Source organism: Dipodomys ordii, unplaced genomic scaffold, assembly GCF_000151885.1.
Source record: "Dipodomys ordii isolate 6190 unplaced genomic scaffold, Dord_2.0 Scaffold1, whole genome shotgun sequence".
NCBI lineage: Eukaryota > Metazoa > Chordata > Mammalia > Rodentia > Heteromyidae > Dipodomys > Dipodomys ordii.
Window position 1 is genome coordinate 59,223,986 of NW_012267217.1, and position 14,692 is coordinate 59,238,677.

The 14,692-nt window shown below is 39.3% G+C and overlaps 1 protein-coding gene across 1 annotated transcript in view; it reads left to right on the plus strand.

The window, feature by feature from the left end:
* Nucleotides 1-14,692, plus strand: part of Rhbdd1 (rhomboid domain containing 1) — a 132,539-nt gene that overhangs the window by 67,029 nt on the left and 50,818 nt on the right. Inside the window, exon 6 of the mRNA XM_013012306.1 lies at nucleotides 10,558-10,701. Coding sequence (XP_012867760.1) covers nucleotides 10,558-10,701 — 144 coding nt within the window. The remainder of the gene's footprint in view (nucleotides 1-10,557; nucleotides 10,702-14,692) is intronic.

Below are 14,692 nucleotides of genomic sequence, written 5' to 3' on the forward strand. Positions count from 1 at the left end.
TGAGCAGCATCTGAGCTGGTTCCATATCTTAGCTCTGGTAAATAATGCTGCAGTAAAAGGAGTTGTGCTGGTAGCTTTAGTATGGTCTTGTTTATGATCATTCGGGTAAATTCCCCAAAGGGGGATTGCTGGGTCATAGGGGAGCCCTATTTGGAGTCTTTTGAGGAGCCTCCATAATGCTTTCTGAAGTGGTTGAACAAGTTTACACTCCCACGAACAATGCAGTAGGATTCCCTTCTGGCCACATCCCCTCCACCATCTGGTGTTGAGTATAGCCATTCTAATTGGGGTGAGGTGAAATCTCAATGATTTGAATTGAATTTCTTTAATGGCTAGAGAGGTTGAGCATTCCTTCATATGTCTATTGGCCATTCTTATTTCCTCTTCAGAGAAGTTTCTCTTTAAATCTTTAGCCCACTTATTTATTGGGCAGTTGTTTCTTTGAGGATTTGTTGTTGGGGGATTTAATTTTTTGAGTTCCAGGTTTATTTTAGACATGAGACCTTTGTCCGTTGTAATGGCTAGTAAAGATCTTCTCCCAATCCATGGGCTTTCTATTGATCTTTCTAGCTATGTCCTTTTCCATGCAGAAGCTCTGCAGTTTCATGTAGTCCCATTTGTCCAACCTCTCTTTGATTTGTTGTGTTTCTGGGTCTCTATTAAGAAAATTTCAGCCTGTGCCAAGGAGACCTAGGGTTTCTCCTATTCCTTCCTGTAATGTTTTCAGGGTGTCTGCCTTGACTCCAAGGTCCTTGATCTATTTGGAGTTGATTCTGGTACAGGGTGATACATAAGAATCTAGCTTTAGTGTTCTACAGGTGATTAACCAATTTTTCCATTTACTGAAGAGGCTGTCTTTCTTCCATTCTATTTTTTGGCTATAGGTCTTTAGGTTCATTTCTGGGTTTTCAATTCTATTCCATTGGTCCTGAGGTCTGTTCTTGTGCCAGTCCCAAGCTGTTTTGATTACTATGCCTTTGTAGTAGAGTTTGAAATTTGGTATTGATATTCCTCCAGCACTATTCTTTCTGTTAAGGGTCAATTTTGCCATATGAATTTTTGGATTGCTTCTTCTATTGCATTGAAGAATGAGGTTGGAATATTGATCAGTATCACATTGAATTTGTATATAGCCTTGGGAAGTATTGAATTTTCATGATCTTTCATTGATCTTTCCAATTCAGGAGCATGGGAGTTTTTTCCACTTTCTAAGTCCTGCTTTGATTTCCTTTTTCAGGTTTTTAAAGTTTTCATCGTACAGGTCCTTCACTTCTTTAGTTAAGTTAATTCCTAGGTATTTTACTTTTATGGGACTACAAAAGAAGTTGCTTTCCTGATTTCAGCTGCACTCTTCTCATTGTTGGCATACAGAAAAGCCATTGATTTTTGAGGGTGAATTTTATACCCTGCTACTTTGCCAAAGTTTCGAGTCAACTTGAGTAATTTGGGAGTGGAGTCTATGGGATTCTTTAAATACAAGATCATGTCATCTGCAAAGAGGGAGAATTTTACTTCATCTTTCCCAATTTCGATCCCCTTTATGTTTGCATCTTGTCTTATTGCTGTAGCTAGACATTCTAATACTAAATTGAAGAGAAGTGGAGAGAGTGGCCATCCTTGTCTCGTTCCTGAGTTTAGAGGAAATGGCTTTAGTTTTTCACTATTAAGTATAATGCTGGCTGTAAGTTTGTCATATACAGCCTTTATTGTATTAAGGAATATTCCATGGATTCTTAGTTTTTCCATAGCCTTCATCATAAAAAGGGATGTGGATCTTGTCAAATGCTTTTTCTATATCTATTGAGATAACCATGTGGTTCTTGTCCTCGCTCTTGTTGACGTGATGAATTATATTAATTGATTTGCATATATTGAACCAGCTTTGCATCCCTGAAATGAATCCTGTTTGATCATGATGTATGATTTTTTGGTCGAATTATTGAAGTCAATTAGCCAAAATTTTGTTGAGAATTTTTGCATCGATGTTCATCAAACAAATGGGTCTATAGTTCTCTTTCTTTGATGAGTCCCTGCCTGGTTTTGTGATGAGGGTTATGATGGCTGCATAGAGTGAGGTTGGTAATGAACAATTTCATTGACTACTTGGAAGAGATTTGGTGTGAGTTCTGCTTTGAAGTCCTTGTAGAATTCTGCTGTAAATCCATCTTGTCCTGGGCTTTTCTTAGATGGGAGGTCTCTTTTTTTTTTATTGTGAAAATACTGTACAGAGGGGTTACAATTACATGGGCAAGATAATGAGTACATTTCTTATCAAGCCTTGTAGCCTCCTCCTTTGTTTCCCCTTCTCATCTCTTCCCATCTTCCCCCCACCCCCGTCTCTCCTCATGCCCCCCCCCACACCAAAGTTGTAAAGTTCATTTTCAACATAATGACTTGTAACATCTCATTGTTGCAGTGGGTCCACCTGTATTCCTATTTAAACGATTTGTTTTTTCCCTTCCCCTCCACAAATTATATCAACATCAAATACAGTGAAAGCAGGGGTTATACTGTGGGGGGGGGAGGTCTCTTATTGCTGTTTGTATTTCAGTGCTTGATATGGATCTGTTAAGTTGGTGTAACTCATCTAGGTTTATCTTGGCATGTCCATATTTGCTAGGAAATTGTCCATTTCTTCCAGATTCTCAAACTTATTAGCATAAAAGTTTGAGAAGTATTCCCTTATAATGCTCTGAATCTTGGTTGTTTCTCTGGTGATGTTTCCATTCTCATCACTGAATTTATTTGGGTGTGTTCTCTTCTTTTTCTGATAAGATTTGCTAAGAGTCTGTCAATTTTGTTAATTTTTTCAAAGAACCAACTCATTGTTTTGTTGATTCTTTCTATGTGGTTTTTTATTCTAATTCATTCAATTATGATTTAATTTTAATTATTTCTTTCTGTCTATTGGATTGGGGTTTAGCTTGCTGCTCTTTTTCAAGGAGGCTCAGATGTCTCATTAAATTGTTGGTTTCAGATCTCCCAATTTGTTGATGTAGAAACTCAGAGCTATAACCTTGCCTCTGTTTACTGCCTTTGCTGTGTCCCAGAGGAGCTGGTAATTTGTGTGTCCATTTTGTTGGATATCATGAACATTTGAATTTCCTTTCTAATCTCTTCCATGACCCACTGGTGACTCAACAGTGTGTTGTTCAGCCTTCATGTGTTACAGGACTTTCTTTGGTGGCTTTTGGTGTTGAGTTTGATTTTATTCCCTTGTGGTTTGAGAGAATGCATGGCATAATTTCAATGTTTCTGAATTTGGACAAGTTTGCTTTGTGACCTAAAATGTGGTCTATTTTGAAAAATATTCTGTATGCTGCTGAGAAGTACGTGTATTCTGATGCTGCAGGGTGAAATATTCAGTAGATGTCTGTTAAATCTAGTTGATCTATGCAGTTGTTTAGATCGGCGGTACCTCTATTGAGTTTTTGCCAGGTTGATCTATCTAGTTGGGATAGTGGTGTGTTAAAGTCCCCAACAAGTTGGATCTATGTGAGATCTGAGGGAAAGTAGTGTTTCTTGGATAAATATGGGTGCTCCGTTGTTTGGTGAATAGATATTTAGAATTCTAATATTCTCCTTAAGGAGAGATTCCTTAATTAGTATATAGCGACCTTCTTTATCTCTTCTCACTAATTTTAATTTGAAGTCTATTTTATCTGATATTAGGATTACAAGTCCAGCCTGTTTATGGGGGCTGTTTGCTTGGTAGATTTTATTCCAGCCTTTCACTTTCAGAATATGTTTGTTTTTATGGGCAAGGTGTGACTCTTGAAGGCAGTAGATAGAAGGATCTTGCTTCTTAATCCATCTGGATAGTCTATGTTGCTTATTTGGAGAGTTTAGTCCATTAATGTTGAGAGTTAGGACTGAGAGGTGTTTGGTAGTTCCTGCCATGTTATCCACCTTCTTGGGGGCTGTGACAGCTGGTTTCTTCCTGTGGTTCTTGGATTCTCAATTTGGGTATGGTTTCTTGGCCTTTAATTTGCTCTTGTTGGTTTTCTATGTGTAGGACATCTTTAATTATCTTTTGTAGAGTTGGTTTGGTGGAGATATATTGTTTCAGTTTTTCTCTGCTATGGAAGGTTTTTATTTCAGCTTCCATTATGAAGGAGAGTTTAGCTGGGTACAGTATTCTTGGTTGATAGTAGTTTGTCTATAGGCATGGCATACATCATTCCAGGCTCTTCTTGCTTTAATTGTCTCTGCTGAGAAATCTGAGGTTATTCTAATTGGTTTCCCATTATAGGTAATTGATCTTTGATCTTCTTGACAGCTTTAAGGACCCTTTCCTTGGTCTGAATTGATCCTGTGTGGATTATAATGTTATGGTGGGATGTCTTGTTCTGGTCTGGTCTATTTGGGGTTCTAAAAGCATCTTGTATCTGAATAGGCCTATCTTTTTGTATGCTTGGGAAGTTCCATACTAGGATTCTGTTAAATAAATTTCCTAGACCGTTAACTTCAGCCTCTAAGTGCCCCTCTATACCCATTATCCTCAGATTAGGCCTTCTGATGGTGTCTTCCAAATGTTGAATAGATGTATCATATTTCTTGGATTTGTCTTGGATAGTTGTATGTTCTTTCTCCATTATCTAGGCTGTTTTCAATCTGAGAGATTTGATCTTCTGCATGGTCTAACCTACTATTAAGACTTTCTACTTAGTTTTTTATTTCCTTTCCTTCTAATTGGTCGGCTTTGATGGCTTCAAATCCTTTGTTGGAGCTTTGTTTTAGATCTTGTATGGACTTCTTTACTTCCTTAATTTGGTGTTCAGTGTTTACTCTAAAATCCCTTAGTTGATTGGTTACAGTTTCTTTGGACTCCCTTTCCTTCTGTCGGGCTCCATTCAGCATTCCCTTTGTGGTCTCCCTGGATTCCTTCAGCTGTCTATTGATTCCATGAACTTCTCTATTAATCTTTGTCTATTCTCATCCCACTCCCGCAATTCCTGTATTACCTCTTGATTAACTTCCTCATGGTCATGCAATTCCTATATTAATCTTTGACTGTTCTCAACCTGTTCATGCAATTCCTATATTACTCTTTGACTGTTCCCAGCCTGCTCACACAATTCCTGCATGAATCTTTAATTAGCCTTCCTCATGCTCATGAGATGCCTGTATTATTTTTGGTTAGCCTCATCATGCTCATGGTGTTCCTGTATTAATCTTTGGATAGCCTCATCTATCTCTTAATCACACTCACACTAAGTCCTTTGCAGGCCTTCCATCTTTTCATTCACCATGTTCTCCAGTAGTGTTTGTAGAGCTTTTTGGGAACTCTCCTCTGGATTATTTGTTAACTGTTCTGTCACTTGATTATCATGAGTGGGAGTTGAGATACCCGGACTTGCCATTTTCCTTGTGTTTCTCTGGTTTGAAAGTAAAACCAATTTCATGCTAGGATACTATGTTAAGGCAAGCATCAACCAGAATCCTATAGTTGCACAGTCAAAATGGTTGCAGATACAATCTAGTTCAACAGATACAATCTATTCAACATCAAACAGCTATGAATTAGTGGGCTAAGAACATCTAAGAGGGATTCAGCAGACCAGAAATTAATAGGTTTAGGGAGAATTGTGGGGGAAAATAGGATTAGAGTGATGTGGAGAGGTAAAAGGAAAGAGTGAATGAATTTAACCAAGTCCTAATCTCAGAGAGGAAATGGATAGAATAGAATGAAAAGAGAGAGATAAAGAAGAAAAAAAATCAAAAAACAAAAATTTAAATTTAAAAACTGAAACTAAAAATTATGTAAGTGGTAGAAGAAAAGGCTAGAATGAGAGGAGGGGAGAGGGAAAAAGGAAAAAAAATAAAAAATTGATATTTAAAAATTATATAGGTATAAAGAAATAATACTACTATTAAAGAAGTTAAGCCTAAGAGGTTGTGAATTGAATAATCAATTTCTGAATTAAGTATGTACACAATGAAGGATAAGTTAATAATCGATGATGACAGGTGAATATCTGGGAATGAGCAGGACAGCAATTAAGTCACGCAAAAAAAAAAAGACCAAAAGTTTAAAAGAGATTTAAACACACACACACACACACACACACACACACACACACACACACCTAAAATAAAAATTATGAAAGAAAAAAATAAATATAATTTTAAAAATTAGGTAGAAAAGAGAGTTCTTTGATTTTTTGGTGGAGTCACTGGTTTGCTTGTGGTGTTTGGTTTTCCTGTGGCTTGATTGGTTTCTTAAGTTAGTTAGAGCAGGCAGAAAAAAGCTCTGCCTTACCCAGGACTTTGTGATGCTCCTCCCGGGCTAGTTCAGTGGGAGGGATCTGCTTTGAGTATCACAAAAGAGGGAGATGGTTGTTTCCTCTAGCTTGAAGTTACTGTGAAGAGGCTAAGTTCTGGGTGGGGGTGAGGCCTATCAACAATCAGTAGCTTTTTCCTGAGGGTTTAGCTCCTGAGACACTCACATTGCCCAGCCTGGAACCATTCTCAGGATTTATGTTTACTGAGTTTCAATCATTTTTCTTTTACCCCTCCTGCTGCTGGGCATGCTGCCTAGGTTGCAATGGTGTGAGGGGCAGCCTCTGGCTCCATTTACCCAATGAAGAAAGTCACTCTTCCTGGGGCAGAGCCGTCTCTGCCTGGGAAGGGCAACTTTCCCTGGGTGGAGGTGAGCCTGGCAGTTCATGTCAGGTTCCTGTGACCAGTTGAATGGCTCCTATTGTTTTCTTCCAAGGCCTGAGTTGGAGCTAGCTGCTCAGGTCTGGCCTTTGTCGGTATCAAAGATGGAATTCTTCTCCAGTGGTGGGGGAAGGGCTACCTTCCCACTGATGCTCCTTGAGAAGGAGTGAGGATGTCTTGGTGGTACTCACACCAGCCTCAGGTTTCTGGGCTGTCCATGGTCTGTGATCAGCAGGATGAAGATTTCTGTTTCTTGTCAGTTCTTGCTGGCATTGAGTAGAATCTGCTCACACACATCTGGTGCCTTTGTCCCTGGCTCTCTCTGTCGATATGGCAGCCGCAGCAACAGCCACCACTGCTGCCACAGACACCAGCAAGTGCTCAGATCTGTCTCCTTGACCAAGCTGCCTGGATTTTTCCTCTCTGGCCAAACTCTCTGTACTGTGATAGCACACTTGGTGTGATTTTCTAGCCTAGGACTGTTCACTGGAACACTAAAACTGCTTTCTATGTGAGAGCTTGTTTACCTTCCAGCTTCTCCTCTATCTTCCTCCTGATTCCCTCCTTTTCCTCTTTTAAGTATCAAAAATGTTTGACGTTCTGACAAAGGAAACATATAAAGGGAATATAGTTGAATTATTGGAAGTATTTAGTAAATCCCCTGACTTTTAATGAAGTTAGAGAAAATCCTTTCAGAATTATCCCCTATAATATCCTAAGCCATTTTATTTGAAGTTTAGTTTTTGTTACCTCTAGGAAATTCAATAAAGTAGAACCAAGCTAGTATTGTGGTAATCAGTAAAATGCACGAAGTATCAGAATAGACATTCTCATGAAAAGATATATTAACTGCCAATAAATACATTAAAAAGTTGCTCAAAGCTAGCCTGAGCTCTATAATGAGACTCTGTGTAAAAAAGCAAACACAAAAATACCTCCAGTGATATACCACTTCATTCTCATTAGGATAGCTATAATTAAAATTTAAAAGCTGAAGAATAACTGATGTCGGTGAAAGTATACAGAAGTCAGAACCTGTCGGGCGCTAGTGGCTCACGCCTGTAATCCTAGCTACTCAGGAGGCTGAGATCTGAGAATCGCGGTTCAAAGCCAGCCTGGGCAGGAAAGACCGTGAGACTCCTATCTCCAATAAAACCACTAAAAAACCGGAAGTGGCGCTGTAGCTCAAGTGGTAGAGTGCTCACCTTGAGCTGAAGAGCTAAGGGACAGCGCCCAGGCCCAGAGTTCAAGCCCCATGACCGACACACACACACAAAAGTCAGAACCTTCACACACTGCTTGGAGAAATAGAAAATGATTCAACCACTTTGGAGAACAGTCTTGTAGTTTTTGAAATAGCTAAGCAGAATTACCATGTGACCCTCTAGATATAGACTTACTAGAAATGCAAACATAGGTCCACACAAAACATTGTTTATAGCAGCATTATTCATAATAATAAGGTAGAATTAGTCTAAATTTCTACCAACTGATGTGAAGATAAAGAAAATATGATGTGTCCATACAGTGGAATATGATTTGACCCTACTAAGGAATAAAATACTGATGCTTGGTACACAACTGATGACCCCTGAAATGTTTCACTATGTAAAATGAGCCAGACACACTTACTATATGTCATGTGATCCTGTTGATAGGATGTGTCCAGAATAGACATCTCTGTGGAAGCAGAAAATAGAGTAGTGATTACTTAGTGCTGAAAAGAATGGGAAGTTGTAGGGTATATGCTAAAATAGTACACATTTCTTTTGGAGGTTACTAAAAATAAAATTGGTGGTCATGATGATGATGGTGATGGTGATGATATGACTGTATGAGCATACTAAAAACCATTGCATTGCACACTGGTGAATACATAAGCAAACACTATCATAGTCTATTTTCTGTTTCTGTAATAAGACAGACTTGGTAGTTCATGCAGAATAGAAGTTAAATTAGCTCATGACCCTAGAGGCAGGGAAGTGAAGAAAATGGTACTGGAATCCATTTAGCAACTGAACAGGGCTGCCTTCTACATCATAACCTGGCAAAGAGCCTCACACGGTAAGATAGAACAAGTGGGCTAGTTCAAACCTCCTTTCCTCTTATAGAGCCACTAATACCATCCTGGTGGGGGTTACCCTGATGAGGCCTTATCTCAGTTACTTCCAAATAACATTAACTGAGGATGAAGTTTCTAGCACATTAATTCTCAGTCAGTGTATCTCAGTACAACTGAGATGGTGCTGGGTGGTGGAGTATTTATCTAGCATGTATGTCCCCTGAGTTCTATCTCTGCATCACCAAAAATATGTGTGTGTGTGTGTGTGTGTGTGTGTGTGTATAAAATGACATAAATACTTTGCATGACAAATATTAATATACATATTAGGTTATCAGCCCAAAGAAGTGTTTTATTATTTGTATTAAAGAATTCTGGAGCACTGGAAAATGTTGTGAGTTATAAAGTGTTTCTCTCTCAGTTTTGTGTATTTGGAAAGTATTTTACTTATATCTAGTATAAAAATAAATTTCAAAATAGCCTCAGGACCAATTATCAAAATTTCTGAATAAAAATTATCACTTAATCATGGTCTTTCCTCCTTCCCTTCCCCTCTATCTCCCTCCCTTCCTTCTCTCCTCCCTTCCTCCTTCTTTCCCCCTCCCTACCTCCCTTCCTTCCTTCTTTCCTTTCTGCCTTCCTTCCTTCCTTCCTACCTTCTATCTTTCCTTCCTTCTTTTCCTCCTTTGTTCCCCTCCCCCCCCCCTTTCTGCAGTTCTAGGGTTTGAACTGAGTGCTTTCTAGGCAGGTACTCTATCACCTGTGCTATTCTCCTGGTCTTTTTTACTTCTTCAAAAGGGCCTCATATTTTTGCCTGAACTGGCCTGGATCACAATCCTCCTATTTATGTCTCCCACATAGCTAGGGAGAAATTATGTGCAACACTTAGCTTTTTTAGTTGAGTTGGGATCTCTCTTTCATTTTGCCCAGGCTGACCTCGACCTTTACCACCATCTTTATCTTTACCACCTAACTTGAATTCCAGGAATGAGCTGGCTGTACTCCTTTTGACCTGTGGGTGGTTCTTTTTTTTCTATAGTTTTACTGAAGTTCAACTCAAGCATGAACTATGGTGAATGATATGATGCTATATGACACAAGACTCATAGTAAAATTCAGGGATTTTCATCATCACTATACTCAATTAAACATATGAAACATCTTTCAAAGAGAAGAATGATAAGATAGAGGAGAGAAATTAAACAATACCTTCACGTCATGTCAGAATGAGATAGGAAAATATCTCTTCAAAACTAATTCTGTAATTGTAAAGACAATTTAAGTAATGAACTCAAACTGACTAAAGCTTGACAGAAGTATTTTCCAAAAGTCAACTTTACTCTATTATTATTGATTTTATTAATGGGCTATTACAGGGATACTTTAGTTAGGTATTTCTTTTTTTGTTTATCTACTTTTTTTCATACCAGTCCTGAATGTTGTCCCAGAGCTTTTGTGTTCAAGGCTAGCACTCTGAAGGCTAGCCACAGTTCTACTTTTGGCTTTTTTGGTGGATAATTAGAGATAAGAGTCTCACAAACTTTCCTGCCTGGGCTGACTTTGAACTGTGATCCTCAAATCAGAGCCTCCTGAGGATCTGGGATTACAGACTTGAACCACTGGTGCCTTGTTCTACCCTATTTTTTATTGATCACATTGCATCCTCATGGAGGCATTTTCTATTTGTCATTTTTTTCTTTTCTTGAGGCATTTTACCATGTTCAAAATAATCACATGAATTATTTGATTGTGTTTGTTTATAGGAAGTAGGAAATCTGGAACAAAAGAACAGTCATTTGCTGTTTTCTGTAACCTTCTCATTTTGCCTCTAGGCCACTCTGGGTATCAGGATCATTACCCGTACAGCAGGCCAGGGCATTATGAAGAGGCTGCCAGGAGCTATGATGTGTACACTGCAGGACTGAGCGAGGAGGAACAGCTGGAGAGAGCACTAAGAGCCAGCCTCTGGGACCGAGGTAAGACTTCTACACCTTTCGGTTATTTTAAAGCAGGCTTCATGTGGTGAGGTGGTCTGAAAAAAAGGACTATTTGTAGCAAACTAAACTTTAAATAGTTTATGAAAAGGGTGTATAGGTGGAAAAAATGTGTGCAGGTTGTGATTACAAAGAATGGGGTGTGATGCCATATTCCCAGCAACCCATGCTAATAAGGTGCCAGACTGTGTGTGTGTGCTGTTAAAGTGGATCTTTTTATAGGCCCACTATACTCAGTGATTTGACATTGAAGTCAAGAAACTTAAAAAATAATAATCTTGTGTGCCTAGAGAAGGACTCCTTTGGAACTCCTGTCTGTAGAGCAGTTCTTGTATCACTCTATCAGTATGGTCCATAAATTTCCCATAGGTTGTCTGGGATCCAAACTCAGCTGTAAATTCCACACAATCAATCTCTGCAGGCACAGAGCCTAGGGATTTTCATTTCTAACAGGCATTCCAGAAGACTTATTTTTATAAATTGGTATGTGAGAACTGATAAACGTATTCTACCATCTTTGTTCTTGGTCTGGCTTATGAGGTTGAATATTCCTGTTTTTATTGGGCTTTTTAGTGACTAAAAAGCACCCATTCATTCACTAAGCACTTTTGCTTGTGCTAGACAACAAGGAGAACACTGGTAACAGATGGAATCTGCTCCCAAAATGTTTATAATTTCTGGTAGAGTACATTCGTGCTAGATGCTATGCTGAATAAGTAACCTCAATATCAGGTGCCTAGGAGAGGCTGGAGGGAGGCACCGAGGCAAAGAGAAGGCAGTAAGCTTTATATTGAATGCAGCCATCAGACTTGTATGGAAGAGGCGTCCCTTGAGCTGAACCTTCAAAACTGGGAAGAATTTACGTAAGTATAAACACATTTCACAGTGCATTCTACCCAGGAGTCTGTCATCGTGGACACAGAAGAAATAAGGGTGTTCATATCCTGCCCTCACTTTTGAGTAGAGGACTAAGAGTGGGATTCTAGACTGGGTCCTCTGGGCAGAAGTCCTAGGGTTAAACAGGCCCCATGGACAATATATCCAACATAGGATGTCATTGCTAATAGAGTTCTGATCCGGAGAGCATTGTTTTCAGGGCCGTTTTCTGATCTGACAACCATAATTCTGTAAGCAAGGACTGAACACTGACAGAGTGTTGTGCCCCTTTAAGAGAATACTGAAGGATGACCATTCCGAACTTTAAGGAATGCAGTTGTGGCACAGCAGTGTGCATGGGAGTGGGGGCAGTAAATGGAAACTCAAGCCTACATGCTGTAATAGTCTGAATTGGGAAAATGGCCAGCGTGTAGAAATGATAACTTATTTCTCAGGTGAAGAGTATTAGAGCTATTAGGTATCCGTATTCTATCAGGATGTGGCAAATGGTTCATAGTCAGCCTGGACATGAAAGTCCGTAAGACTCTTATCTCCAATTAACTACCAAAAAAGCTGAAAGTGGCTCAAGTGGTAGAGCACTAGCCTTGAGGAAAAAAAAGCTCAATACCAGCACCCAGGCCCTGAGTTCAAGCCCCAGTGCTAAGCGTGTGCTCACATACACACATGTATGCATGTGCTCACGCACATGTGCACGCACGCACACACACACAAAGTGTGGAGATCAACTAGGCCAGGCTGCTTTATTTTGTCCTACTGGCAAGCTACAGTCCCTTCAGTGGTCGGTTGGGTGCTGGGTGCTTTACAGTGGCCTCATTTACATGGCTGACAGTGCTCATACAGCAGGCTTGCCTGGCCATAGCAGTTAATGGCATAATTCTAGGAGCAGGTATGGGAACAAGGAAGGCTTGCGACAGCACAATGGCAGTTCCATTCTATAGAATCCCCAAAGCAGGTTACAAGAACAGACTCACTGAGATGAAAGTAGACTCTCTCTCTTGTTGGAAGAAGAGCATTGTCACGCAGAGTTTATGGGGAGTGTGCAAGGCAGAACATCACATATAGTCAGAGTACTGCCACATCACAATCACGAGGAGCACGCTTTAGTCCTGGGGACTGGGGGGCCTATATTTCAACAAATTCTCATGATCACTCCTACTGAGGTTTAGTGGTTACTGAGGGAGACAAGAAACATAACACAAGCAGGCAGGCAGTGCTTCTCAGCATGGTCTTTGTACAGCCATCTCCATCTCCTACTCTAAACTTCAAGTGAATCCCAAGAGCCTAGAACTTAGCAAGAGAGAAAAGATTTGGGCTTACATGTTGGAGAGTAACACTGAATTATTAACTTCTGTTAAGAAAACATAGAAGCCTAAAAGCAAGACTTCAAAAACGATTAAAGATGAAAGTCAGGGAAAAATCAAGTACATTGAGGCAGTGTTTGAATGTGGGATGTAGAAATATCTCCATGTGAACTGTAGCCCAGAAAAAAGAAATGTGAGCAAATATACCTCAAATTCTTGCGGTTTTATTTCTAAGCATCTGTTATACGCTCCCACCATGGATGGAAATTACTGATAGTTAAGTTATTGTGTTAGATATTTTTTGTTGCTGTGGTTGCTGACAAGATACCTGAAAAAGGCAACTTAAAGGAAGAATAACTTCTTTTGACTCATGATTCCAAAAGTTTTAATTTGAGGTCAGTGGGATCCACATTGGTGCTTAAGACAGAAGCAAAGCATCATGGCTGTGGGAGCTTGTAGCAAAGGCTGCTTGTTTTATGATAGCCAAGAAGCGGGGGGGGGGGGGGGGGAGGGGCCAGAGCAAGGTAGATTCCCTGCGTACTTCCTCTAACCAGTCCCTACCTCCTAATTAACCCATTCAGCAGTGAGCTCACTAGCAGATTAATCCATTAATAAGGCTAACAACCTTATTATCCATTATCCTCCAGAATTACTACTAGCTAGAGATCATGTGAGCCTTTTGGAAGACCATGTCCCATCCAAATCTGTTAGAACAGGTGTCTTTCTCACAAAGAAAAGTATGACTTAAGTAATTGCTCATATCCCAGAGCCCAAGGAAGGTAGAACTGAAAGCATCCTCTGATTTTATACATCTGGGGACTTGGAGCAGTTTGAGAAACTTGAGTCTCTAAAACTACAGAGGAAAGGTCTTTTTTAAAATGCATTTTTAATTGTTATTATAAAGATGATGTACAGAAGGGTTATATAAATCAGTTAAAGACTACATTTCTTTTTGAACAATGTCTCCCCTTCCATCACTCTCTCCCAGTTTTTCTCTCCAGTCCACCCACAAGTTGTATAGTTCATTTTCAGCATAGTGTATGGTAAATATCACTGCTACATTTGTTTGCCCCCCTGTCCATCCATTTCCTAAAGATAAATAACAAAGAAATAAGGCAAAAGGAAAAGAAAACAAAAACAGCAGCAAAGAAAGAAATCCTCTTATTTCCATTTCCTAGAGCTCATTTTATATTGTTATATATTTATATATATTACATGTATAAATATATATTATATATTATTATATATTTTTATGATCAGATGATATAGGTATTGCACCTTTGTGTTCCTCTCGTAAGAATATCAGAGGAGCTGGGCGCTGGTGGCTCACGCCTGTAATCCTAGCTACTGAGGAGGCTGAGAACTGAGGATCACAGTTTGAAGCCAGCCCAGGCAAAAAGTCTGTGAGATTCTTATCTCCAATTGACAACCAGAAAACTGGAAGTGGTGCTGTGGCTCAAGGGGTAGAGTGCTTGCCTTGAGCTGAAGAGTGCAGGGATAGCGCGCAAGCCCAGAATTCAAGTCCATGACCGACCAAAAAATAAAAAATTAAAAAAAAAGAATATCAGAGCAAAGGTCTTACATTTTGTGGATGAAAAGGAAGTTACAATATGTCTGAGACTTTAATCAATAAATATTAAGCTATTCTTATTAGGCTAATGTAAGTAGTTAATATTAAATTTTCTGCACCACAATAAATAATATTTATTTAGTAATAGGCCAAAACAATTAGACATATACAATTGAGAGATTTCAGAATATAATAGTAATATGAG